This window comes from Blastocystis sp. subtype 4, assembly GCF_000743755.1.
Source record: "Blastocystis sp. subtype 4 strain WR1 chromosome Unknown seqid_0028, whole genome shotgun sequence".
Lineage (NCBI taxonomy): Eukaryota > Bigyra > Opalinata > Blastocystidae > Blastocystis > Blastocystis sp. subtype 4.
The window spans coordinates 1-25,825 of record NW_014569519.1 but is presented as its reverse complement, the minus strand read 5'-3'; the positions used below and the strand labels follow the sequence as shown (position 1 = coordinate 25,825).

The 25,825-nt window shown below is 42.0% G+C and overlaps 16 protein-coding genes across 16 annotated transcripts; 12 read left to right on the top strand and 4 right to left on the bottom strand.

Annotated features, from left to right (window-relative positions):
* Positions 1-106: 106 nt before the first annotated feature.
* On the top strand, positions 107-1,947 carry JH06_1120 (hypothetical protein; the record flags this gene model as incomplete). The annotated part of the gene is given in 10 exon segments (XM_014673772.1): positions 107-216; positions 236-359; positions 374-730; positions 760-873; positions 902-943; positions 974-1,354; positions 1,386-1,583; positions 1,615-1,737; positions 1,756-1,791; positions 1,822-1,947. The coding sequence occupies 10 exon segments, from the start codon at positions 107-109 to the stop codon at positions 1,945-1,947; spliced, it is 1,611 nt and encodes a 536-aa protein (XP_014529258.1).
* Positions 1,948-1,995: 48 nt separating this feature from the next.
* On the bottom strand, positions 1,996-3,202 carry JH06_1119 (alpha-galactosidase; the record flags this gene model as incomplete). The annotated part of the gene is made up of 2 exons (XM_014673771.1): positions 1,996-3,120; positions 3,149-3,202. The coding sequence occupies 2 exons, from the start codon at positions 3,200-3,202 to the stop codon at positions 1,996-1,998; spliced, it is 1,179 nt and encodes a 392-aa protein (XP_014529257.1).
* A 213-nt stretch (positions 3,203-3,415) lies between these two features.
* JH06_1118 (hypothetical protein) lies at positions 3,416-4,667 on the bottom strand (the record flags this gene model as incomplete). The annotated part of the gene is made up of 2 exons (XM_014673770.1): positions 3,416-3,731; positions 3,763-4,667. The coding sequence occupies 2 exons, from the start codon at positions 4,665-4,667 to the stop codon at positions 3,416-3,418; spliced, it is 1,221 nt and encodes a 406-aa protein (XP_014529256.1).
* A 219-nt stretch (positions 4,668-4,886) lies between these two features.
* JH06_1117 (chaperone DNAk) lies at positions 4,887-6,947 on the bottom strand (the record flags this gene model as incomplete). Its single annotated transcript, XM_014673769.1, has 3 exons — positions 4,887-6,734; positions 6,767-6,859; positions 6,891-6,947. The coding sequence occupies 3 exons, from the start codon at positions 6,945-6,947 to the stop codon at positions 4,887-4,889; spliced, it is 1,998 nt and encodes a 665-aa protein (XP_014529255.1).
* Positions 6,948-7,310: 363 nt separating this feature from the next.
* Positions 7,311-7,554, top strand: JH06_1116 (hypothetical protein; the record flags this gene model as incomplete). Its single annotated transcript, XM_014673768.1, is given in 2 exon segments — positions 7,311-7,417; positions 7,431-7,554. The coding sequence occupies 2 exon segments, from the start codon at positions 7,311-7,313 to the stop codon at positions 7,552-7,554; spliced, it is 231 nt and encodes a 76-aa protein (XP_014529254.1).
* A 153-nt stretch (positions 7,555-7,707) lies between these two features.
* On the top strand, positions 7,708-10,087 carry JH06_1115 (ABC transporter; the record flags this gene model as incomplete). Its single annotated transcript, XM_014673767.1, has 9 exons — positions 7,708-7,734; positions 7,782-8,372; positions 8,404-8,626; positions 8,657-9,021; positions 9,052-9,156; positions 9,187-9,318; positions 9,350-9,532; positions 9,563-9,742; positions 9,773-10,087. The coding sequence occupies 9 exons, from the start codon at positions 7,708-7,710 to the stop codon at positions 10,085-10,087; spliced, it is 2,121 nt and encodes a 706-aa protein (XP_014529253.1).
* Positions 10,088-10,840: 753 nt separating this feature from the next.
* JH06_1114 (hypothetical protein) lies at positions 10,841-11,833 on the bottom strand (the record flags this gene model as incomplete). The annotated part of the gene is made up of 6 exons (XM_014673766.1): positions 10,841-11,207; positions 11,232-11,296; positions 11,327-11,494; positions 11,526-11,639; positions 11,684-11,773; positions 11,807-11,833. The coding sequence occupies 6 exons, from the start codon at positions 11,831-11,833 to the stop codon at positions 10,841-10,843; spliced, it is 831 nt and encodes a 276-aa protein (XP_014529252.1).
* A 192-nt stretch (positions 11,834-12,025) lies between these two features.
* Positions 12,026-12,623, top strand: JH06_1113 (hypothetical protein; the record flags this gene model as incomplete). The annotated part of the gene is made up of 5 exons (XM_014673765.1): positions 12,026-12,144; positions 12,175-12,240; positions 12,275-12,323; positions 12,354-12,455; positions 12,486-12,623. 5 exons carry the CDS (start codon positions 12,026-12,028, stop codon positions 12,621-12,623), a joined length of 474 nt encoding a protein of 157 aa, XP_014529251.1.
* Positions 12,624-12,688: 65 nt separating this feature from the next.
* Positions 12,689-14,025, top strand: JH06_1112 (glycosyltransferase-like protein large2; the record flags this gene model as incomplete). Its single annotated transcript, XM_014673764.1, has 5 exons — positions 12,689-12,756; positions 12,787-12,841; positions 12,873-13,672; positions 13,703-13,750; positions 13,779-14,025. The coding sequence occupies 5 exons, from the start codon at positions 12,689-12,691 to the stop codon at positions 14,023-14,025; spliced, it is 1,218 nt and encodes a 405-aa protein (XP_014529250.1).
* A 17-nt stretch (positions 14,026-14,042) lies between these two features.
* Positions 14,043-14,729, top strand: JH06_1111 (hypothetical protein; the record flags this gene model as incomplete). Its single annotated transcript, XM_014673763.1, has 3 exons — positions 14,043-14,164; positions 14,196-14,289; positions 14,319-14,729. The coding sequence occupies 3 exons, from the start codon at positions 14,043-14,045 to the stop codon at positions 14,727-14,729; spliced, it is 627 nt and encodes a 208-aa protein (XP_014529249.1).
* A 675-nt stretch (positions 14,730-15,404) lies between these two features.
* JH06_1110 (major facilitator superfamily protein) lies at positions 15,405-16,820 on the top strand (the record flags this gene model as incomplete). The annotated part of the gene is made up of 2 exons (XM_014673762.1): positions 15,405-15,447; positions 15,472-16,820. 2 exons carry the CDS (start codon positions 15,405-15,407, stop codon positions 16,818-16,820), a joined length of 1,392 nt encoding a protein of 463 aa, XP_014529248.1.
* A 50-nt stretch (positions 16,821-16,870) lies between these two features.
* On the top strand, positions 16,871-17,995 carry JH06_1109 (hypothetical protein; the record flags this gene model as incomplete). The annotated part of the gene is made up of 7 exons (XM_014673761.1): positions 16,871-16,955; positions 16,991-17,094; positions 17,151-17,338; positions 17,368-17,538; positions 17,569-17,671; positions 17,701-17,799; positions 17,927-17,995. The coding sequence occupies 7 exons, from the start codon at positions 16,871-16,873 to the stop codon at positions 17,993-17,995; spliced, it is 819 nt and encodes a 272-aa protein (XP_014529247.1).
* Positions 17,996-18,127: 132 nt separating this feature from the next.
* JH06_1108 (DNA polymerase alpha subunit b-like protein) lies at positions 18,128-19,484 on the top strand (the record flags this gene model as incomplete). The annotated part of the gene is made up of 7 exons (XM_014673760.1): positions 18,128-18,226; positions 18,256-18,432; positions 18,463-18,977; positions 19,044-19,167; positions 19,188-19,265; positions 19,296-19,394; positions 19,449-19,484. The coding sequence occupies 7 exons, from the start codon at positions 18,128-18,130 to the stop codon at positions 19,482-19,484; spliced, it is 1,128 nt and encodes a 375-aa protein (XP_014529246.1).
* A 995-nt stretch (positions 19,485-20,479) lies between these two features.
* JH06_1107 (disulfide reductase) lies at positions 20,480-22,522 on the top strand (the record flags this gene model as incomplete). Its single annotated transcript, XM_014673759.1, has 12 exons — positions 20,480-20,514; positions 20,548-20,616; positions 20,649-20,757; positions 20,788-20,924; positions 20,954-21,074; positions 21,105-21,199; positions 21,231-21,601; positions 21,631-21,796; positions 21,827-22,076; positions 22,106-22,249; positions 22,280-22,378; positions 22,409-22,522. 12 exons carry the CDS (start codon positions 20,480-20,482, stop codon positions 22,520-22,522), a joined length of 1,710 nt encoding a protein of 569 aa, XP_014529245.1.
* Positions 22,523-22,674: 152 nt separating this feature from the next.
* JH06_1106 (wd40 repeat-containing protein) lies at positions 22,675-23,726 on the top strand (the record flags this gene model as incomplete). Its single annotated transcript, XM_014673758.1, has 4 exons — positions 22,675-23,045; positions 23,077-23,181; positions 23,211-23,463; positions 23,493-23,726. 4 exons carry the CDS (start codon positions 22,675-22,677, stop codon positions 23,724-23,726), a joined length of 963 nt encoding a protein of 320 aa, XP_014529244.1.
* A 97-nt stretch (positions 23,727-23,823) lies between these two features.
* On the top strand, positions 23,824-25,454 carry JH06_1105 (propionyl- carboxylase beta mitochondrial; the record flags this gene model as incomplete). The annotated part of the gene is made up of 2 exons (XM_014673757.1): positions 23,824-23,874; positions 23,979-25,454. 2 exons carry the CDS (start codon positions 23,824-23,826, stop codon positions 25,452-25,454), a joined length of 1,527 nt encoding a protein of 508 aa, XP_014529243.1.
* Between the last annotated feature and the right edge of the window lie 371 nt (positions 25,455-25,825).

The following is a 25,825-nucleotide window of genomic DNA, read 5'->3' as shown; positions in this document are numbered from 1 at the left end:
AAAGAGAACGGTCGAGACAAGGAAACCTCTGTGTTCCACAATTCTTCCCACAAAAGGGGATCCCAAGAAATGGATACAAGGAAATCGTTCAACTGTTGGTGGAGCTATGGACATTCTGGAGAGTGATTTGGCACCGGTCAGTTTCGATCCACCTACGCCTGCAGAAGTGAGGAAATCGGAAGAATTGGAAGCATATCTTCGGTATCGTTCTTTTGTGTTGCTCTCTAAAGAGTAGATCTCTAGGTATCTACGAAACACAGGATGAAGTGACACATCGTGAGGAACTGCTTGAATCAATGCAAAATCTTGTTAGAGAGAGTGTAAAACAGATTTTGAAGAATCAAGTGAGCAATATGGATGTTTTTGAAAGTAGAACGCATATACAAACCAAACTCCAAAGGAACTGGCCAATCTATTCACGTTCGGGTCTTTTCGAATGGGAATTAACGAACCAAGCGCTGATATCGATTCGTCAATGTGGTGGCTCATGGTTATGTCTAGGATGGCTGTTGGTCCAGCCCTTGTCTCTCGAGATTTATTCTTTGATATCATGGAAGCCTATTTGAAATCAGATCCAAAGGCCTCCGATGTCACTGTGATTCCTGACGCGTTTCATTTTGACGTGGCTCTCAAATCTAGATTTGTACCGATTATTACGATGCGTTATGGTGGAATTGATTTCGATTTGTCGTATGCCCCCATCAATCGATATCAAACACGATTGCCTCTAGTATTTATATGGTTTATTCTTCACTATAGGATTTTGATATTCTGGATGACAACAATCTTCGTAACTGTGATGATCAAACTGTTCGTTCCCTCAATGGCCGGCGAGTCACAGATACCATCTTAAACATGGTCCCGAATCGCAGTGTATCATTTCTGAATACATGTAACATAGACCTTCTTCCTGGTGTTGAAAGCCTTCCGTTATTGGGCTCGAGTAATGCTATTCTTATCAAATGTCCAATAGAATCGTGGCTTGTACAAGAATGTCATGGGTTATTTTGGAGGTGTAAATTGCGCTCTTTTATGTTCTTATGCTTGTATGGCGTATCCAAAGGCCTCTCCTGCTGTGGTTCTCCATCATTGCTTTAAGATCTTCGCAGAATGGACATGGCCCAAACCTATCGTGTTAAAGAATGTCCAATTAAAGCCAGAGTTGGGTCAAGATGAGGGAGTATGGAATCCGAAGGCTAACGAGAAATGTCGCAATGATCTCTTCCCATTGCTAACACCCTGTTATCCTTCTCAGAACTCCTGTTACACAGTGATGAAAAGTACCCGTGATGTGATAATTAAGGAATTTGAACGAGGGAGAGATATTACTGCGAAGATCCTGGAGAATCAGCTCGTAATAATAGCTGTCAATACATGAACAATAGCCTTGGTCTGAACTCTTCAAAGAATTCCCCTTCTTCTCTGCATATAAGTATTATATCCAGGTTGAAGTAGCAGCTTCGACTGAAGAGATGTTCAATCAGTGGTATGGATTTGTAGAGAGCCGAATTCGTCGTCTTATTCCTCTTCTAGAGTCAAAAGAGGGTGTAAAGACGCATCTGTTTCCCAAATCGTTTACTCCGGTACATTATGTGGGAGAAAGATCATAAATAGCCAAACCGCCAGTTCTGCAAACAATTCTATATTGCTCTGATATTAGAGAGTCCTGATTCGTTAGTGAATTTAGCTGGAGCTGTGAATTCATTCAAATCGTTATTGGGAGAAGTGGAGATATGTGTTAATGATAATTCGTAGCAGTATGATTTACAGACAGTTGAAATTGAGTTCACGGTAAGTACTCGAGGAAGAGATGAACGATAGAGCTTTAAGAACAGCAGTAAAGGCAATGAACTCCCTGATTATCTATTCCCGAACGGTAAGACAGTGAAACGTCGTAAACGATCTAATAAGACGGAAGGAAGCGAAGCTAAACGTACGAAAGTTTAATATGTTTGTTAAGACATGTATTTAATAACAAAGAGTATGTGACCTCATTTAGTTAATAATGGGAGTCATGATCAGGAAAAGAACTCCATGACTAGGAATGGCAGTTCCAGTATAACTACCAGTGAACGTACCAATATCCTTGTGCATCCAGATATCACGGACAGCAGCCACTTCACCCTTTCTCATACCGCAATCTTCGAAGTTAGCAGTGATGTCTCTAGGCTCTCCACTCTTATTGAAGAGAATAACAGCGAACTGACCACTCATCAGAGGTCCAGCCCACACCTCAAGATCTCCTTCAGGCACATCACCATCAACCTCCTTGTTTCCTCCCTTATCAGACCACACACGATGACCCTGCACACCCAGTTCATCCTGGTTCACAGCAATTGCCTCTGTGTTACTAAGAATCTCCAGAGTCTCTTCAGAGGCCTGAGTCAAATCGCATCCAATCAAAAGAGGAGATTTCATGAGACACCACAGAGACATATGGGTCTTGTACTCCTCATAGGTCATACCTCCATTACCAATCTCAAGCATATCCGGATCATTCCAGCCACCAGGTCCAGCACGACGCCACAATTTCTCATTGATGTTCGCCAGAGTCAGCATGCTATCCCACGAATCGCTAATATCACCGGTCGTTCTCCAGCTGTTACCCACAGCACGAGCCCAATCAGCAGGATTGTCCACACCCCACTCACACATTGAGAAGAAGATGTCACGACCACAGTTCAGAAGAGCCTTGGTCATCACAGGGTAACGATGCTCAGGAGTCGTTCCATCGGTGTTGCAGTTATCATACTTCAGATAGTCCACACCCCATTCAGCATATGTCTTAGCATCGATCTCCTCATAACCCAGAGAACCAGGTCTTCCAGCACAAGTCTTGTATCCAGCATCCGAGTACAGACCAAAAAGAAGTCCTTTCTCATGAACGTAATCGGCCAATGCCTTCATTCCTGAGGGGAAGGTCTTGGGGTCTGGCACAATAACACTGTTGTTGTCACGACTCACCTGCCAGCAATCATCAAGATTCAGGTACACATAACCAAGTTTGTCCAAACCTTTCTCCACAATAGCATCAGCAGTATCTCTCGCCAACTGCTCGTTGATGTCGCAGTGGAATTTGTTCCAGGTATTGAATCCCATCTGGGGTTTCAGACCCATACCCTATTTGAAAAGGAAGCCCAAACCGTACATTGTTGATAGCAAGGACAGCTGCAATCACAAAAAGCGATAATATAGCCTTCATTCGTATACACGTAAATAAGTATAAGAATCTATCATTTCGTCATTTGTCGTTGCGCTCGATTATATGCAGAATATGATGTTTGTCATACATGTCACATAAAACACGACAATTTGTGGTGCCATTTTTGATAATGATGGGGGATGTAATCAAATCATGAGAATGACTTCAATATCCACAATTTCTTGAACAAAAATAATTAACAAAATGAGATTATTAATCTAGGATTGTTGCTGCACGAGCATCAGCTTCATGAATGATCTTGTTCAGAGCAAACATCCATTGAGACCTTTGGTCCATTGTATTACAGGCAAACACATAATCTCGAGAAGGGGTTCGAAGAATGAACCAATACTTGTGGTTCTCACCATCCTGTTCGGCTCCTCGAGTTGCTTCCGTCTGTCCTGCTTCTAAACGAGGGGGATTCTTAAACTTCAGAATGTTTGAAGCCAGGGTGATTGAAGTGATTCCTTCCCGTTTGAGGTCTTCATTCTCATCACAAACGACAATTCTACAGTTTTCAAGCATGAATCTACGAAATGAGTTTACTCAGCATCCACTACCCATTCTGAGCATCAGTATCGTCGACACTCTTAAAGTAGTATAGTAGTCCATCTTTCAAAAGGACGAAGTAGTAATGATGCCAACGATGACCCACATTGGTCCTTTTCCACATCCATCCATTCAGCTCAGTATCTGGAATGGCAGAGGCAATCATTCCATTGTTCTGTCCGAACTGATCCAAGACACGCTGTTCTACAAGTTGGCGTGGAGGGGTCTCAAGAGTCACTCCATCTGTTTTTGCACAATCCTCCAGCCATTGCTGAAAGGTTAAAGGGTTCGTTCCCCCATATCGTTGCGGGATCAATTCCTTAGGAATCGTATCTGGAAGCTCTTCACCTCCGATCAACTGAACAAGATATGCCCAACGGGCTGGCATAAAGAGGGTGCATATCTTCCATAGGGCACGTAAGTAGAAAGCAGTATTTATATTAAAGAACGTAGAAGTGTCCCATGAATAGACCGGCTTGAATGTGGGATCATCGTTAATACAAATATTGTTGATTGACATAAAGGAGGGGAAATGGCGAATGAAGATATCACCTCCCGCCTTTTGCATCTCAGTACTGAAAGCAGAAAGACTGGTTTTTCCAGTGTCGCTGATGATGATACAATAGTCCTTGTAGGCTTCTCTAATCCCCTTTTCACGACATCCCTCATACAGTCTTTTCTGGATATCGTCCATCATATAAATCGATGCAAGTACAAAGTCCTCAATCTTTATAGGATGTTGGATGAAGCAGTCCGCATACCAGACGATTTTTCCATCGTTTGTAACACCTGTAGGAAAGCAATGCATTTCTGCAAAAGCTTGCTGAACATCGGAAATAGCAATCTCATCTGCATGCCAGTATTTGCGAAACAGTGCAGTCTGCTTGATTGCAACAACTGTCTTTGCAACATCCATATCATTTTCAATAAGAAATCGGATGATCTGCGTTATTCGATCCCCATATCTGTAGAACCGGAGATTCGGAGGGAGAGATCGGTCTACTTGAGCTGCTAGTTCTCTTGTCTGCGATTCCGAAAATACCTTGTAGTCTACCATGTAAAAAGTGATTCTCCACTATACCGTATATCTAACAAACAATACAGCTAAATAATATGGTCCCAAAAACAAATATCCTTATTTCTTCTCTGTGAACTCAGCATCCACTACATCTTCCTTCTTCTCTCCTGCCGCATTGGCATCAGCTCCGGGATTGGCACCGGCCTGAGCATTAGGAGCAGCTCCACTCTTGTAAATTTGCTCTCCAATCTTCATCACTTGCTGCTGTACAGCGGACAACTTGCTCTTGATAGCCTCAATATCCTCTCCCTGAAGAGAAGTACGAAGCTCATCAATGGAAGTCTTAATAGCCTGCTTGGTGGCATCATCCAGCTTCTTGTCATGCTCCTTCACCTGCTTCTCTGTCTGGTAGATAAGATTATCAGCCTCATTACGAGTCTCGATGATCTCCTTCTTCTTCTTATCCTGATCGGCGAAGTTCTCTGACTCATGGATCATCTTCTGGATCTCATCCTCTGACAGACCACCGCTGGACTGAATCACAATAGACTGCTCCTTTCCAGTACCCTTATCACGAGCAGACACATTCACGATACCATTGGCATCAATATCGAAAGAAACTTCAATCTGAGGTACACCTCGAGGAGCAGGAGGAATACCAACCAGGTTGAACTCACCAAGGAGCTTGTTATCAGCAGCCATCTCACGCTCTCCCTGAAGCACCTTTACAGTAACCTCAGTCTGGTTATCAGCAGCAGTAGAGAACACTTGTGACTTCTTGGAAGGAATCGTCGTGTTACGGTTGATAAGACGAGTGAATACTCCTCCCAGAGTCTCAATACCAAGAGACAGAGGAGTAACATCCAGCAACAGAATATCCTTCACATCTCCCTTCAGGACTCCTCCCTGAATAGCAGCACCCATAGCCACCACTTCATCAGGATTCACCGACTTGTTAGGAGCACGACCGAAGAACTCCTGGACCTTCTGCTGGACACGAGGCATACGAGACATACCTCCCACCAACACAACTTCGTTAATATCACTCTTGTTGAGACCAGCATCCTTCAGACACTTCTCACAAGGTGTAATTGTACGCTGCACCAGAGGCTCCACCATGTTCTCGAACTGAGAGCGAGTCACCTTGATCTGCATATGCTTAGGACCAGTAGCATCGGCAGTAATGTAAGGGAGGTTAATCTCAGTTTCCTTCAGTCCATCCAACTCACGCTTAGCCTTCTCAGCAGCCTCACGCAGACGCTGCATAGCCATGGGGTCCTTGGAGAGATCCACTCCCTGCTGCTGCTTGAAGGTCTTCACCAGATACTGGAGCAATGTCTCATCGAAATCCTCTCCTCCCAACAGAGTATCTCCATTAGTTGCCTTCACTTCGAACACACCTCCACTGATCTCCAGAAGAGAAATATCGAAGGTACCACCTCCCAGATCATAAATAGCAATCACCTGACCATCCTTCTTGTCCAGACCATAAGCCAGAGAGGCTGCAGTAGGCTCATTGATGATACGCTGTACATCCAAACCAGCAATACGTCCAGCATCCTTAGTAGCCTGACGCTGACTATCGTTGAAGTAAGCAGGCACAGTAATAACGGCCTTCTTCACAGGAGAACCGAGGAAACTCTCAGCAGTTTCCTTCATCTTGGTCAGAACCATAGAACCAATCTGAGAAGGAGACATCTTCTGTCCACGAACACTTACCCAAGCATCTCCGTTATCACCCTTCACAATCTCGTAGGGGACCAGCTTCTTGATCTTCTCAACTTCGGGATCACTGTAAGGTCGACCAATCAAACGCTTTGCAGCATAGACAGTGTTCTTGGGATTTGTGACAGCCTGACGCTTAGCAGCCATACCCACCACACGATCACCGTTTTCAAGGAAGGCAACAACCGAAGGAGTGGTACGAGCACCCTCAGAGTTTTCAATAACACGAGTCTGAGAACCCTACAAAAGAATTGAAACAACGTACGACCTACCTCCATAATGGCAACGCACGAGGTTGTAGTACCCAAATCAATACCAACAATGTAATCGGTAGCTGTAGCCATCGTACGAATGTGAGTCTTTGCCTATTTGTCAAGTCCAATAAGTACCCAATACCAGACCAGCCAAAGTAGGTCTCAAGGAAGACCTTGCGAATTTGGTGATAAAGCTCATTTCTGAATGAACAAATCAATTGGTAGAATAAATGTGAAGACAGGTGAAAGAGGAAACGGAGAACTTTTCCACATTTCTGGAACATTCTACGAAATAGAGGGTTCATTAATTCCAATATCTTGATGCACAATGCACTTAGAAGCTCTGGAAACAGTCATTGCCACATTTCTAGAGTGATATAGAATCGAACTGAGAAGAGCTTTTATCTTTGGAGAATGGATCAATAATACTGTAAACATACTATCTACATTTCTAGAATCACGAATAAACGTATGGGAAGCAAGATAGTATTACGAATGAAACGCCCAGAGTTTTCTGCGAAAAGTTTGCACATGTCGTTAGTACATAACCACAAAAAACTAAATGAGTGAGAGTTGGACATTGGAACAGCAACAAGCACTTGATGAGGCTTTGAAAACCTATCCAGCGACAATGGATCGCCGAGAACGTTGGAAGTATTCCGTCCTCAGGTGTGTTCAATAGATTGATCGCTTCCAAAGTTCCAGGAAAAACAATGAGAGAATGTATATCAAGAGCCAAAGCTCTTGTGGATCTAGCCAAAGCTGAAGTAGCCAACGAATTGGGTATCTCTTCTACTACAAGATAATTAGTAGATTTGTCAACTTGTACTCCACGAGATGTACTAATCCCTTTCTTTCCGCATCTGAATAGCGCATCCAAAAAGTTGAACTAACAAGATAGTTTTATTGTAGACACATTGAACTCGTCTTGAAGGACTTTTCAGGGGCTTTGCAGATCAATGACGAGAAAGTACATTCTATCTTTTGTATACTATGAATATCTATATGATATGAAGATCCGTTATTATTAGAGGCATGTTCGGACACTGCTAAAGTGAATAAGGCCATTGATGACTTAATTGTGGTCTTGAAGCGAGTTGCAAGTGAGAACAGTGCAAAAGAAGTAAAAGAGTGTGATTCTTCGAAACTGAAAGCAGAAAGTGACATTTTCGTACACAAGGACAATTCAAAGGATGAAAAACTCAAGGTGGGTAAGAAGGAGCGAAGGAAAAAGGAAGCTGGAAAGAAGATATCGACTGAAGAGGAGATTTTAAACGAGTGGGAAGATAATGAACGTAGTATTGATACTATCTTCCTTCCTCGAAGTCGAGGTCCTCTGGGCCGAAGTCGGGATGTCGATTTGAAGCGTGTCAATATCACTATCAACGGGAATGAACTGCTTACAGGAGCAACACTTCGTCTCCATGCAGGACGTCATTATGGTCTCGTCGGTCGCAATGGTGTGGGGAAGTCAACTTTACTTCGTCGTATGGCTTTGGCTCGTATTGATGGTTTCCCTGACTATCTCATGATATTACATGTGAAGCAAGAGGTGGAAGGAGATGATACTCCTGTTCTGGAGACGGTAATTCGAAGCGATAAGGAACGATTGAATTTATTGAAGGTGATTGACATAGAAGAAGAATGATTGATAGGAACACGAAGACTTGGAAGCGGAATTATCATCTCTCGAAGATCATACTACGACTACAGAACAGGAAGTTCATCGAATCGATGAAATCGTCTCTCGTCTTCAGGAAATTGACGATCGGTTGAAAGAAATTGGTAGTAATACATGTGAACAGCGTGCTCATGCAATTCTCGAGGGATTACAGTTTACAGAGGAACGAATTCACATGCCTACTCGTCAGCTCAGTGGTAAGGGAAAGGAAACGGATTGAAGTGTAGGAGGTTGGAGAATGCGTGTTGCTATTGCTTGTGCTCTCTTTATTCAACCAGATATGTTGTTGTTGGATGAGCCGACTAATCATTTGGATCTACAGGCTATTCTATGGTTGCAAGAGTATATCAAGAGTTATCCTCGAACAACCATTGTGGTATCTCATGATCGGCAGTTCTTGAATGAAGTGTCTGAGGAAATCATTCAATTCATTTACAAGGATTTGCGTTACTGGCCTGGAGATTACAATTCCTTTGTCAAGGCGAAGACAGACAAAGAGAGAATGATGGCTACCCTTCAACAGAATCTGGATGATCAACGTGCTCATATTCGAGACCAAATTGCTCGACTTCAGAAACAGCAGCGTGCGAATGTAGAAGAGTGTGGAATGAATAAGTTGTAGACGAAGTCTGATGTGGGTGGTACGATTCATTCACGGATTCTGAAGCTGAATAAGACCGGATTGGAGAAGACTCTAGATGGGAAGAAATGGAACGATCAGCGTCATGTTGGCTAGAGTGGAATGAATAAGGACTAGGGAGGAATGCGATTGGGATCGATCAATAGCAACGATGGGGGATGGAAGAATGGAAAACGATCGGCTGGATCTGTTGTGGACCCTCCTGAGCCGCTGATCAAGTTTTCGATCCCACAGTGTGAGCCGTTGAATGTAGGAGGAATGGAATGAACATGAGTATTAGTACAATGGTCCTATTTTGCAGCTTTCAGGAGTCACTTTCACATATCCTGAGTCATCCATACCAATCTTTGAGGATGTGATCTTTGATGTGACAATGGGAGACCGAATCGCTCTGCTGGGACCCAATGGAATTGGGAAATCCACCTTCCTGAACATTCTCAACAGTTCATTGGAGCCTCAAAAAGTGGGATTGAAAGGTTGCAATGAAAAGTAGGGCGAAATCTACCGTCATCACAACTTGAAGATTGGTTACTTTGTTCAGCATCATATCGATTCTCTGGAGAATGGATTGACTCCTCTTCAGCACATGATGAAGATTGCTCCTCGAGCAACAGAACAGGAATTGAGAGGATTATTGGGATCGTTTGGAATCAGTGGTCCTCTGGCTATTCAAGTTTGGTTTTTGAGGAAGAGTAATCTCTAGCCCATTGGTACGCTATCGGGAGGTCAGAAATCGCGAGTCGTGTTTGCAACGCTCTCGTACGTTCAACCTCACATCTTGCTGCTGGATGAGCCTACCAATCATTTGGATATGGACACTATCGAAGCTCTGGTCACGACGTTGAAGGCTTTCAATGGTGGTCTGGTGATTGTAACCCATGATCAGTATCTTGTGGAGGAAGTGTGCAATAAGCTGTATGTGATAGATGAAAAGCGTCATATTCGACTCTTTGAAGATACATTTGAAGCATATAAGAAGTATTCTCTTGTAAACTACAAGCATTTCGATGGTTTTTGAAGTAGACATGTGATGAACTCAAACATTCTTATTGTACATTCTACTCTTCTTTTGTTTGTTGTTGTTCTTCATTACGAGGATAAATAACTCTCTTTTCCAACCAGTTCTATTCCTCATCAACAACGTTCGTTGCTTACTTTCTTCTCATAGAATGTCATTTGGTTCCAGATCACAGATAAATAGTTTGTAAGAGCTTCCTCAGGTATCTAAAGTCCATGACTAGAATAAAAAGTACATTAGGGTACATAGCTTCAACATTAGAGGCATTTACATCCCGAAACAAGGCTACTCCACGTAGCTTCAATCTGCTGATTGAAGGAGTTCGTTTGGATGCCGTTTCAAAATCTCGGTTAACAAGAGTGTGGAGATTCGGATAATTGAATTCCATTTCCTAGACATTAGAAAAGTCTCGGAGAGTCACATGAACTAGGATTTCATCATCTCCATTAAATACAGCTGAGAATTCTGGTCCAATAAAACTAAGATCCTTCCGTTTTTCCACGATGAACTCCATAATCTGTCTTTCTCTCAAATCAATTCATTCATTTCTACCCCAAATCATCATGAAGAGATTGGATGGTTTGCTTAGCTAAAGAGAGCTTCATGTACAAGTCGTCACGGTCCTACCATTCTAAGTAGAAAATGATATCGTACTGCCTTTAGTACCGCAATCTTGCTCTTTAGAGCCTCAATCTTTTGAGTTTGATCCTCTTCCATGATTTGTTTTGAACTCAACAATAACTAAACAACACGTTAATCAGATTTGGAATCACTATAGCTATAACTATCTGAATAGCTGTAACTGTAATCCCCAGAATCTGAATTGGAAGATGGATCTTGATGCTTCTTAGTTGAACAACTAGGACTTTTCTTTTCAGAAAGACGTTCATGACTTGAACTATTTCTGTCGGAGTGACGCCCATGATTAGAACGACTTCGTCTATGATGACTTGGAGAATGATGACGATCTCTTGAATGACTCCTCCTCGAATGACGACCATATGAATGACGACGATTATAGGAACGACTTCGAGAGTGCCGGCGTCGAGAACGACTCCCTGAACGACTCCTCGAATATCGACGTCGAAGTAATTTCAAAGGAGCCTTCACCTGAGTTCCTCTAACCATTAGAAGGATCATTCACTCTAACGTCTCTTCTTTGTTTCCGATTGTTTCTTGAATCTTCTCTTGTGTGGCCTTTTCCTTTTCCTAACTATCAAATCCTTTATCAAACGATACTTTCTGCTTCTCAATTTCTTCCATACGTTGCTGAATAAACTCTGCAGGAATTCCCATCGGATCCTTCTGAGCAGACAAAAGTAAATTCCACAGCTTTTCTGTAAAGGCAGCAGCGTTCTTTTCCAAAAATGGAGTTAATGTTACTTGAATGTGCTTTGGATCAATCTCCTATACATTATGCATTCTTTCTATACCGCACTTCATCAAGAGTCAACATGTTGAAAATCATATCAATCAATACTTCGTCTTCGAAACCTACTTTTGATACAACTTCCTTTGCAATCCACGTCTTCATGATGTCGAGATTGACTTTCTTAACATCAAGCTACGACGATAATTCCAATCATCTTACCTTACCTTCTCACTGAAGTTAGCAGGAAACTTCATCGTTTTCATGATCTTCTTTTCACTATCAGTAAAACGGAAATCAGATCCTGCTGATGTTCCCTATTTATTACATGCAGCATATTCTAAGAATACCCGAAAGAAACCTCCAACACTAGCCATTTTTGAAACGATCAAACAAATAGGGTACAATGGGAATAGATGGCTCTCAAAGTTTTGGGACTGGATATAAGGAATAGGATCGTTTCTATTTAATAGGATTTATCTTGAGATTCTAAAAAGGAAAAGGACGAACATGGACTTGTCGAAAGCAAAAGAGTTTATCGCTTCGAGTTGAGGTATCATTGTTTTCTAATGTCGGGAGGGACTGGGTTTTCGCCAATCAAAAGCACAGTTCATGTGACAATGTTACCATATTCGTATACAAACAATGATGTAGCGAAGTTGTTTGAGCCTTGTGGGCGAATTGCTCGGTTTGTCTAGCTATTTCGATTTATTTTTAGTGTGACAGTCCTCCGTGATAAGGAAACAAGAGAAAGCAAAGGAGTTGCTTGGATTCAATTTGTTGAGTACTTGGTTCGTTGAAGTGATTCCATCAAGTAGAGAATCAGCTCAGAAGGCGATTGATGATCTCAATGGAACGAAGGTTGAGGTATGTCTGTTTTGATGTGTTGATGGAAAGAAGTTTACTCTCAAGGTTGAATGGGCGAAGGACAATGGAAGAGGTGGTGAGTTTATCAAGAAGCGAAAATACTCCAAGGCCAAGTATTGCTTTGAGTGTGGTGTAAGACTTCTTTTTGTATCTAAGTTCTAGGAAACAGGTCATACATCCTATACATGCCCAAAGAATGTCCTAGGGAATCGAGCAAGACCTAAGAAGAAGAAACGTACTTCAGGTGAGGATAGCGAATTTTTAAAAGCATGGTTGGCAAGTGACGGAGACGATATTTAAGGTACAGCGCTCTGTTGGAAATGTGTATCATTCTTTGTTTGTTTTTCACACCCTGGTTCTCGAAAATGTACTTTTTGAGACAGGGAATAGCAATTCTCTTCCTTTGTGCCGGTATCCTTGTGTTCTGTCAATTGTTGTTTTGTTTCGTTCACTTCATATATAGTAGTTTATTACATGGTGTTTTTGAAAATTTGCACTTATTAAAGCCGCACTATTCTGTGTGTTCTCTGTTTTCCTATTATCTCCTAGTATCGAATACAATTCAATGTCCTTCCACAGACAGTTGAAGAGCAGGAACCCCTTGATACAACGAGTATTGACCAATCGACGCTTGAGGCGACTCCAAATGCTACATTTTCTTTTTATGATGTTGTTCCATCGATTCGTTCTCTTTTGATAGTCCGAACGAAAGCATCTCTGTCCAAAAGGAAACAGAAGAAGCGTTCTGTTTCCAAGAAAGGGTCAAGAAATGACCAATATCCTCCTGATCATGTTGAATACAATAAAGTGGAGCCAGTATACAAGCAGATTAATCTCATTCAGAATCGGATATTTGATAAACTGAAACCAACAATCACGAAGGAGATGAAGCGGTATTCTTCCCTCACAACATTATTGGATCAACATGTTCGACCTGAAACGTATTTCACGTCTGAGGAGACAGTATATTTGAAAACACTTCATGGAAGTAATCGGACTAAAGAGCGACAGCGCTTGTACCAGTTAGCTTGGAAACGGAAAGACGAGGAGGATAAGCAATTAGCTGAGAAACGTCAATCTCTTCTTTCAATCCTTTCTCATACAGAAGAAGGTGCCTCTGCATGTGATGGTTGCGAGATACCTTCCATCCAAGTGTATCCCTCTCGTTTCCCTACCATGAGTGTGCCTCGCTCTTCTCTTTCCAAATCATCCTCTTATTTCCATTCCACACCCATTCTATTACGTGGTTTCAGAGGCAATATGGAAATGGAGGAAGTATTTGATACGCATCACTACCGTCTTCCTAGTGACAATCAACCTTTCTCAGTCACTGCTATCTGTGTTACAACGTTGTTTTAACTGTATTGATTAATTTCTAGACCTAACCGTCTTATGTTCCTTCGTCAAGTCTTGTACTACTGGACAGAGTATTTCTTGTCTCCTTCTTATCATCAGATCTATCGTTATTGTTGTTTATGCACCCCTTTCCAGTCAGGAAGAGCTTCTTCACTTTGTCTCCACACATTTCTTACCTTCACGCCTAACACTTCTCTTGTACTTGTATCAACCATCGGAGTCGCCCATCTTTCCTGTGAATCTCCTTCGTAATACTGCCATCCGAAATGTCCGTAGTTCTCACTTCATGGTTCTGGATATGGATCTCTGGCCAACACGTACTGGATCTGACACTAGTGAAGGATAGGAAACACCTTTTCAGAGATGCAAAAGATCCCTGAGGAGATTCTCCAGAGAAATGACGTTGCAGTGATACTTCCTGCATTCTTCTTCGATCGCAAGGCCTTCTTGCATCACTGTTACTCAGTGGAGTCGTGTGCATTGCTGTAAGTTCAATAAATCGAGATAACATGGTAGAGCTATGGAGTACATGCCTGTAACAAAGCCGGATCTAGTAGCATGCATGCAGGCTGGTCATTGCTATTCATCGAAGGATGGAATGCGGACACATGTATAGGTTGTTAGGATAGTTTCAATTAGATGTATGTGATGCCTGAATGGTATCTTGCACCTCGCTCGTCTCCCGTTTCCAAAATACGGTGCTTCATTACGGATTTCCAGGAGCCGTATGTTCTCCTTCGGTACCATCGAGACACACCGTTGTTTGATGAGCATTTCATCAATTATGGGTATAATAAGGTTCAACTTATTGAACATTTACGAGCTGCTGGATACCAATTTTTCATTTTGAACCATGCTTTTGCCATGGATCTTCCGCATCCTGATTCAGCTTTTCGTAAGAATTACATTTCTTCCCTGGAAGGAGAAGCGTTGAAAATGCAGAAAGCATATTCTGTTTTCCAAAGAGGGTTAAATGTTCGCTATGCCAATGTGACATCATTTAAAGTATGTGCTGTATACAAAGAGAGTTACTATAGTTTTATTGAGTGAATATGACTCTGTTTGGTTCCATTCCGATACATGACCAATGTAACAAACACAATCTAAATGAACTAGACTCCACCCAAAATGTTTAAAAATCAATCTACATATTTCCCTATTCCCAAACAAAAGAGCTGGGCTTCGAATCCTTCGTTGCCTTTGCCTTAATACGATATGAGTTGACCGAAGTCTTTTTGGAAAGGGACTCTTTCTTCTCTTCTGATCGCAATCCTTTCTTTACCAAATACTACGAATTATTAACAATAAACTCTACCTTACACGATTCATCACTTCAGTACCATCAACTTTTGACATCGCTTCAATGACCTTCATATTCCATTCTTTATTTCTCTCTTTCCTGTCTCTTGCATTCTGTACTTCTGTAAATAACGCCATCCTTTCATTCCAACCTTCCTTTACCATAGAAACTGTGTCTTCAATCAAAATATCATGTCCTTTCGGTTTTGTATTCTTCTTCATCACCTTTCGTTGTCTTGTAAACTTATCTTCAGATCGTGTTCGATGCTTGGTAGAGACCGGCTTCGAAAAAACAGCGTCATCTTCTTGGGTGAGATCTTTTAACTGTTGCTTCAGGATCTTCAGTGACATTTCTTGAGACCTTTCAATTGAAAATGATAACCGCGGGGCATTATGAAGAGTGGAATTTCCATATCTTCGTGTGCCATGTCGAACACACAAAAGACAAAAGAAAATGAAAAGGATCCGAGTATGTCGAATGTGGTGACTCTAGGTATTGGCATGTCATTATGCCTGATTGGTGTGAAAGTGTCATCAAGTTTCATTGTACCCATTTTGGGAAAGTTGGGATCTGTTTCTATGGCTCTCTTATACTTTTCTAACTCCTTCGCAAATTTCTTCGTTCCGCCTATCTTGAACCTGTTCAAGAATGAGCGCAGTACAATGTTTTGGGTGTCGTTTGAATATGGACTGTATATTCTTGATTTCGCTTACATCATCCCTCCGTTGAACTTGGTTTGGAGTTTTATCCATGGTATTTTTGCCGCTGTTCTTTGGACTGCGGAAGGTATTTATCTATGTGACAATTCTACCGATGAAGACCGTGGAAAGAAATCTGGCATTTTCTGGACATTGTATATGACAGGAGCTGCTATTGGTAATGTTGCTGTGTATTTCCTCCTCCGTTTCATTGGAATTGGAGATTATCCCTCGTCCAGTGGTTGGCACGATTCGGCCTCGATCATGTTCATCTTTTTGGGAATCATCTCTCTTCTTGGTGCCATTCCCATGTATATGTTGAAACCGTCACCTGGTGAATCGAAGCGAAAATTCGTGTCCAAAACATCTCCCAAGGTTTTGATTAAGAAGATGATTCGACTTATGATCTCTCCGAATATGCGTTGGTTATTGTTACCTATGTTCTTTGTGGGCTTTGAATACGTATTTATTGGAAGCATGTTGACTCGTCAGGTCCATGATACTGGTACTGTTGGCTTGATGATGTCATTGTTCTGTATCGTGGAGACATTTATCTCAACACCTATGGGACTCCTTCTAGATAAGGTGGGGAACATTTCCATGCTCTCTTTAGCAACCGTGTTTGAGCTTTGTGCTCTCGTAACATTCTGGTTCTCCAATAAGTCCCAGAATGCATTGTTTTATTTGGCCTTTATCTTTTTATCTCTCTCTGATTCTGCATATGAAACGTTTGTTCCTGCGATTCTTGGTCATAATTACTCGGATCTCGAAAGTGCGAATGCTTGTTACCGTTTATTCCAATACATGGGTAGTTGTATTTGCTATCTGATTGCTCCTTTATTCGTGGACTCTACAACTAAGTGGGTGAGTGATGCGAATCTGTTAAAGGAAATTCTTCTCTGCGGAGTCCTCTGCATTCTTTGTCTGCTCTTCTTTATTATTTATGACTTTACGTTTAAGAAAGAAATGCCTATTTCCTCCATCAAGACTCCAACCGATGAGAAATCTGTTGAGTTGCATCACGTTGCTAATGAGGATCTTGAGGATATATCGAAGGATGTCCCCAAGAAAGCAGTAGAGCAGAGTAAGACAGTTGTGGATGTCAAAGCTACGTTTAATTCAAATGAAGATTTCGTTCATTAGAGTGTTGATTTATGATTTTGTTTGTTCATCACAATTACTCTCCTTGGAAGATGGAAGCGATTCATACTGGGAGTGATGTCGTATCCCTCTTTGAGAAAGTGGGGAAAACTGTTAAAGACGACGCTGTTGAAACTTGTAGCTATTATCTCTTATGTGTTAATTTGATGTAGTTCTGAAAGCAGCTAATCAGTTCGTTTGTTCACATGAAGATTTAGAGAATTGTATTGAGGCTTATTCGATTAGCCATAATGTGGACGAATTTGATTATTTGAATGTAAAATACCTTCTTGATTATATTGATGTGGGAAATGAACTCTCGCTTAATCACAGAAACATACTCATTCAGGAATCGGAGATGGAACTCCTAAACGATCTGGATCTGATATGCCAGCTCCCTCAACTCCTTTGAAGAAGCAACGTGGCTCTGTTGTGAATAGTGATGTTCTCAGTACACCTGCCTCAGGACGCGTGTTTGACGTTAGTTCATCCCCATCTGTACGTCACAACCAATCTCCAAAGTAGGATTATTTTGAAGAGTGAATCCTAGGACATGGCCGACACCAAGCAAGAATGAAATGTTCAAGAATCGTAAAGAGAAGAATGTCATCAAAACTACATATGCAGAGATGGATCCTTCCATCTGCACTGTGGATGCACCACTCTTTGATAGTCCTGTAACATGTGTTGTTGATCCAGGTGTCGGTGAACAGGATGTGAAGTGAGAGTTTAGCAGATGGGTTAGGTTTAGTGCTCGTTATCTCTCTGCTGTTGAGACTTCTGATAGTTTATATTCTTTCATTATTGCATCACGGGAACGAATGAATGCAGCCTATGAGAAGGAATTCACTTCTGTAGAGAAATAGTTGCAGTTGAAGTGTAGATTCAATATGTCATTGAAACCGAAGTGTGTATCTGTGGAATGGTATTCTTTAATGCCAAATCAGGGCTTCGCTTAACAGATTCCTCAATTTCGATCTATGTACTGAATGTATCGTCTCTACGAAGTAGGATGAGTTTGATAATCATGTGGCTCTGATTCTATCTGATGTTCCTTCTTTTTCTCTGTTTCCTGGCCAAGTCTATACGAATGATTCTATGAACTCTAGATTTTGGGTGTTGAAGGAGTTATGAACAATCGTCGAATCCAAGTATCTCGTCTCTATCCTGTAGGTTGAAGTTCACTTTTATTTATTGTAGGGATACCCTTTGTCACTTCCTCGGGTTCCTATCACGAATCAACTGGAATCTAGTCTATCCATTGTTGTTGCTCGAGGTCCTTTCACAAGTCGAAATATATCCTTCTTGTCATGAGCATGATAAGTCCTTCATCCCACGATTGGAACTATGAACAATTTGATGACTTTATTGGTCATCTGACTACGGATAAACCTTCTCTTCTAATCCTTGTTGGTATGTATGATAGGATTGACTCTAGTGTGGTCCCTTTGTTCCGGATTCGTCTCTGGAATCTCGTTCAGATTCGCCTTTCTTCGGTTCCAAGCATTGGTCCGATGTACAGGATTTGGGGATTCCAATTGTTCTTGTTCCTTCGATTGATGATGCTACTGCATTCCCTGTATTTCCACAATGCCCAGTGGATGTGAAGAGACGAGTAGATGTGCTTTGTGGTATTGAGTTTTAGCGGAATGTGATTGTGGCAGGAAATCCGAGTCTCCTCCATATCCAAGACTGTCTGTCAATGGGTGTGGTGAATGGAGATATTCTGATGGATCTGATTAGTCAGAGTTATAATCATCAGGAGAAGGATGTGAATAAACAGGTGTTGTTTTGTCGTCATTTGGTTCAACAGCAAAGCATGTATCCACTGTATCCAGCTTCTTTGATACCGTTGGATGTCACACGAATTCGAAGACTTACATGGAGTTGTGTTCCTGATATCCAGATCATCGCAACAGATAAGATGAAATTTGTTCACGATGTTGACGGAGTTCTCTTTGTTGCTCCTGGACCATTGGCCCTTGGAAATGGTGCTGGAACATATGCTCGGATTACTGTATATCCGATGAAGAAGGAAGGTTGTGAAGAAAGTGTACTGAATGCAGTGGATCGGAGGTGCAAAGTTGAGATCATTTCAGTGTTGCTTGTTTGTTCACATTCCTGTATGGGTCAACAGATCTCTTCTACTAATGCGGAGGGGTATCCAAGAGAGGAGGTGATAATTCCGTCTTGGTATTGCAGATAACGGGAAGGTGATTTGTGTAGGTATGACTCGTCTGCCAATCTCACATCAGAAAAGCTAAAGATGTGTGCATCTACATTAATTCTCATGAAAAATGACAAGATGAAAACGACCAAACGGTACAAGTTGTTAGTTCTGCAATTTTCTGTTATGGATCTAGTATTCAGGAACATATGAACGTGGATGATATCTTATATTATCAATTTGTGTGTCATTGGTACATTATGTCACCAGGAGATAATTTGGTATCCATTCAAATGAGGGATCATTTCTAGTTAAATGTGAAAAACCGTTTAAATGAAAGTGCGATGGTCTCTCTTAATGAGGTGTATTCGAACTCATCTTCCAAAGAATGTTTTTGTCTTCTCATTTATGTGTAGACTCTATTCGATGATCTATTTCATGCGATTCCTGAACGTCTTTCCAAGTATCAAACATCCGAAGTAGGAGTATTGAACTACTAAAGAGACCAGGAGACTGACAAGGAAATCATCAATGAAGCAATGAAAGTATATGCAAAGGTGAGTACCAATCTCACCACCTATTCTACATTCCTCACGTGCATGATGTGGGCGATTTCAGATACATTTGGGTATCCTTCGAGAGGTCTGATAAAATCTAGGTTTGATTCCAATCACATGTTGATTTGTGCTTGGCAGGCCTATTTGTCGCGAATCTTCTTGATAGCTACGGGTCTATATAGTAATTCCTGTAGAAGTTACTGATTGCAAGGAAATCCGACAATGAATGGTTTGGTTCTTCGGGACGTAATGCTATCGCTCCATCAACCCTATATTGAATGGAATGACGCTATTCTGTCGACTGGATGTGTTCCGATCGACTGGCAACATCAATTTATTGTGTCTCTCACGAATATATCCTTTGTTATGTACCACTATTTTCCCTTCATTCTAAGCGTTTATCCATCTTTCTACGGGCAATACCTTGAGGTTTGCTTATCAGGATGTGATCAAGGTTTTCTATGAATCCTGTTTGATTCACATGTTTGACGAGGAATCCTTCTTTGGAACCAACCCATATCCTTTCTATCTCTTCTAATCTGTTCTTTCACTTCAAGCAGTATCTCGATACGATGGAACACATCCAGGACCACAAAGTGGATATGCAACATTTCTATGATATGTAGGATATTCTTTCACAGTGTGAGGAGATAATAAAAAAGATAGGAAAGTCTCCAGAGCGAAGCATATGTAAGCAGATGCTCGAGTTATGCACAACCATGCTTATTAAACATATCCGAATCGATGTACTTGTATTGATACTTCTCGAAAGTAGAAGACAATGGTTCAGCGATGTTCAGCAAGGGCATATCCAAAGATATAAATCGACATATATATACTCTATTGTATCTTTGTTGACGATTTACGATAATTGGTACCAAATGGTTCTCCATTTCCCCTTTTATAAGATATCCACATATCCAGGTTTCTAGACTTTCATGTTACGTGCTTCTGTAATTCGACGGTTTATGTCGTACGATTGTGGATGCTTCATGGTAATTTATAGATCTTTTCCCAAAGGTCGAAAGATTGTAATTGTTGGAGGAGTTGCTGGAGGTGGTAGTGCTGCTGCAAGGTAGAGCATGCATCTGCCTGTCTTAGATTTAGATTACGACGTCTGGATGAGATTGCATCGATTACTGTGTTTGAAAAGGGACCTTACAATGCATTTGCCAATTGTGGACTTCCTTATTATGTTGGAGGTGTGATTCCTCAAGTCACTTCTGGAATGGAATGTAATGGTTAGGAGAAAAGTCTTCTTGTATCCAGTCAGAAGCAGTTTAGAGAGTACTTTAATGTCGATGTGAAAACAAATCACGAAGTTGTAAAGATCAACCGTAAGGAGAAAACTGTTCTCGTTAAAGATCTTGCAAGTAACAAAACGTAGGTTAAGGTAAGATCGTGAGAAGTAGTTTTGAGGTCGCCTATGATAAGCTCATTTTGTCACCTGGTTCTCGTCCTTTCATTCCTCCAATCAATGGAGTGAATGCTCCGGGAGTGTTCCAGCTTCGTGATATCCCTGACAGTCGTCAGGTAGTTACGGTCACATCGAGTGATTAGTAGATTAAAGCATGGATTGAGACACGTAATGCCAAGAAGGCTGTAATTGTCGGTGGAGGGTTCATTGGACTGGAGATGGCCGAGAATCTCAAGATCAAGTATAGTGTGGTGTTGGTTGATGATGTGTAGGGGTTTGGATGTGACAGTAATAGAGCAAGCTCCGCATGTCATGCCCAATCTCTCTGACGAGTTGGCCACGGTTCTCGAGTCGAAGATGAAGGAGAAGGGAATTCATGTTTTGTCAGGATGCAGTCTGAAGGAAATTATCAGTAAGGATGATAGTTCTCTGGAGTTGAAGTGTGGTGATGGAAGCATCTTACCTTGTGACTTGGTTTTGATGTCTGTGGGTGTGGTTCCTAATAGCGAACTTGCGCGAAATGCTGGACTGGAACTAGGCGTCAAGAACTGTATTAAGGTGGATGATCACATGACGACCTCTGACAAGGATATTCTCGCTGTAGGAGATGTTGTTCAGGTGAAGGACTATATAACAGGATTTGGTAGGCGATACGTCTTGTCTGATAGGTAGATGTCAATGTACCTCTAGCAGGTCCTGCCAATCGACAGGGTCGTATTGCTGCAGACGTGCTGTGTGGTCTTCCTTCGTATTTCCGAGGTGTTCAGGGTACAAGTGTTTGTGGTATGTTTGATTTGTGCGTGGCAATGACAGGTCACACTCCTGCCTCTTTGTTACGGTAGAGCTGGAAGTGGAGAATCATATGTAGTTCTAATGCAATGAATCCTGATGATATTGGTATTGTCTCAGTGCACTCACCAAATCATGCAAACTACTATCCTGGTTCCTCCATGATTCACCTCAACCTGACTTTCAATAAGCGCACTGGTCAGGTCCTCGGTGGTCAGGCTGTGGGAACTGCTGGGGTTGATAAGCGCATTGATGTGATTTCATCGTATATCCATATGAATGGAACTGTAACTGATCTCGTTCAAGCCGAGCTCTGCTATTCTCCTCCTGTAGGTATTCATCATGTCTCTTATTGTAGTATGGTGCAGCCAAGGATATTGTGAATCTTGCAGGAATGGTGGCTGAGAACATTTGTCGTGGACTTTTGCATCCAGTGACTTGGGTGCAGTCATTCAACGAAGATACCTTCAAGCTAGATACTCGTGATACCGGTGTCTTTAATGTAGTTGTTGGGAAGTGGGATAACCAATAGAAAGATCCTCTTCCTGGTTTTACCAATGTTCCTCTGGGCACAATTCGTGATAACCTTAACAAGCTTCCAAAGGACAAAATCATTGACGTTTCTTGCCGAGTTGGAGTGAATAGATAGTATAATGAATAGATTGGTCGAACTGCTTACTATGCATGCCGAATTCTGGAGCAGAATGGTTATAATGTTCGTCATCTTCCTGGTGGCTGGAATACATATCGTCTTCTTCCTAATAAGAAGTATTGATGTTTGTTGCTTCTACAATCTGTGTATAATCATATCGTCAATGAGAATCATGCTAAACCTATTCTTCTGGAATGTGGAATGACTTGTTTCTCATAGTCAATAGTAACATCTCCTTTTCGCAAGTGCAAAAAATAGAAGATAGCTTATTACCAATGAAGCCGTCTTACAACTACGTCAAGGGACATAAAGACAATGTGAATTGTATCCTAAACCACCCCATGGGTTTATTCTCAGGAAGTGAGGATAGGACAGTCCGACAATGGGATATTCGTCAACAACGAAGCATCAAATGTTTGAAAGGAGATATCTATGATGAGGTTTCGTGTTTGTCTGCGTATCCTGATGATGACTATTTGCTCTGTGTTGGTTGTGATACGGCAGTCCTTCTATATGATATCCGTAACACGGAAGTTATATTGAATGAAGCCAAAACATCGATAACCATGAACATGGATTGTGTGAATCGAATCCAACCTGTTAAAGCAAAAGACTCCAAATATCTAGCTATATGTGATGATAAAGGGTTTGTATTGTTGTCAAGGGATTCTGTGTAGAGATATTCTGTTATGGAATTTGGATCACTCAGATGAGTCTATAACCTTTGAAGAGATGCATAGCAATATTTGTACTGATCTTCTGGTGTATTATGAAGATACCAAGTAAGGAATTGTATTGTTCTTCACAGTAGTCCCATCTTTTATTCTGTCGGATGTGATTACCATGCGATTCAGTTTGATTTAAAGGGCGATATCCTCAAAGAATGGTCCATTAATCCTCTTAGTACGAACATTGCATCTGTGAATCCGCCTTTTATTTTTTCTGTTACACGATCGGAACGAGATGGTGCTGTTTATTGTGGTTGTGGCGATGGAACTATTCGACTCTTGGAGGCAACTGGAGATCGATGTATTGCAAATCCTCATAGTTATAGTATCTCTCAAGTGGGTATTAGAAGTCGCTTAGACATTAGATTGAGTCGGTTTGGAGAGACAGCACACATTTATTACTGAGTACTGGTAGCGACAATCTCTTTGCTCTCAGCTATGAGGACAAGAAACTGAACAGATTCCGGACGCAACTACAACTCTCTCTGCAGTGGAAACCCAATGCTTTTGCAGTAGTGGGAGACATGGTTGTTTTGGGAGGAGTGTCGAACAATCTTCTGTTTGCTGACAATCTGCTTTCATTCTGCTTTGTTTGTTGATGTTTTCCGAATAAGAGTATATTAGTATTGTGCGACAAGAGGTCTTTCGACAGCCACATTTGCCCAATTCCTGTATCTCTCACAATAACGTGTTAGAATGCTGGCATCTGTTCCTGGAATGATCTCGAAGCGTGTCATGCCGTTGATGGTAAGTGTGTGAGTGTGTATGAGTAATGAGTGTAGCGTGGTTTTGCTGGAGCTGTGGATTTGACGAAACCATTTACGGAGCGTCTGTATGAAGCCCGTAAGCAGGCTTTGGTTGGAGGAGGAGAGAAGCGTATTGAGTCTCAGCACAAGCGAGGTAAATTGACCGCTCGTGAGCGTATTGAGTTGCTGGTGGATAAGGGTTCATTCCGTGAGTATGACCAACTGAAGGCTCATCGTTGTGTGAATTTCGGAATGGAGAAGCAGAACTATCCTGGTGATGGTGTGGTGACAGGTCATGGAACGATCAATGGTCGTTTGGTGTTTTTGTTTGCTCAGGACTTCACAGTGTTGGGTGGTTCTCTGTCTGGAACGAATGCTGAGAAGATTTGCAAGGTGATGGACAAGGCTATGGATGTGGGTGCTCCTGTGATTGGTCTGAACGATTCTGGTGGTGCTCGTATTCAGGAGGGATGTGACTCTTTGGCTGGATATTCTGAGATCTTCAAGCGTAATACGCTGTCTTCGGGAGTGATTCCTCAGATCTCTCTGATCATGGGACCTTGTGCTGGAGGTGCTGTGTACTCTCCAGCAATAACTGATTTCATCTTCATGGTGCGTGATACATCGTACATGTTCATTACGGGTCCAGATGTGGTGAAGACAGTGACACAGGAGGATATGACACAGGAGGAGTTGGGAGGAGCATCAGTGCATACGAAGAAGTCGGGTGTGGCTCATGGTGCGTATGATAATGATGTGGAGATGCTGCGTGCGATGCGTAAGTTCTATGATTATCTGCCTCTGAACAACAAGGATGGTGTGCCGAGTCGTGTGTGCAGTGATCCTCGTGAGCGTGCGGATCCGGCTCTGAACAACATCGTGCCTCTGGATGCGAACTTGCCATATGATATGAAGAAGCTGGTGAAGATGGTGGTGGATGATCATGAGTTCTTCGAGACATCTCCTGACTTCGCAAAGAACATTGTGGTGGGTTTCGGTCGTATGGAAGGTCGTACAGTGGGAGTGGTAGCAAATCAGCCTTTGGAGCTGGCAGGTTGTCTGGATATCAATGCCTCAGTGAAGGGTGCTCGTTTCGTGCGTTTCTGTGATGCATTCAACATTCCTCTGGTGACATTCGTCGATGTCCCTGGATTCCTCCCTGGTGTCAACCAAGAGCATCGTGGTATCATCCGTGAGGGAGCCAAACTCATCTATGCATATGCTGAGGCCACCGTACCAAAGGTCACAGTCATCACACGAAAGAGCTATGGAGGTGCCTACTGTGTCATGTCATCAAAGCATCTTCGTGGAGATAGCAACTACTCCTGGCCCAATGGAGAGATTGCTGTCATGGGAGCTGATGGAGCTGTCAAGATCATCTTCCGTGGCAAGGACCTCGACAAGAACAAGGCTGAGTACACCTACAACTTCGCCAATCCTTTGATGGCTGCTCAGAGAGGATTCATTGATGATATCATTGAACCCACTGAAACTCGTCGCAGACTCTGTGAGGACCTCGAGATTCTTCAGACNAAGAAGATGACCAATCCTTGGAAGAAGCATGGAAACATTCCTCTGTAAGCGCAATTTGGACCATGTTTAAACGTAACATTTCTCTTGTTTGTTTTGAGGAAGTTTTCCTCTGTTTGTTGATTATTCGCAAGTCGTTACCACTTCCTTCATTATCAAGAGACGTTATCACTGAACGTTTTGTGGCATTTCTGCGTCAACCATCATTAATACACAGTTCCGTGTTATTGTAAACCTTTCAAACGATTCTAGATCCAATGGTACTTCATTTGGTATATAGGATAAGCGATTAGTTCAAGACTTTGACTCTTTGTATTCTCCTTGCTATTGCTCAGTGTGCTCCTTCGCTGATTGTGGAGAAGGTATTTTTGGTTCTGGAATGAGATTCTTATGTGTAGGGAGTGGATACTCCCAGCAACTAT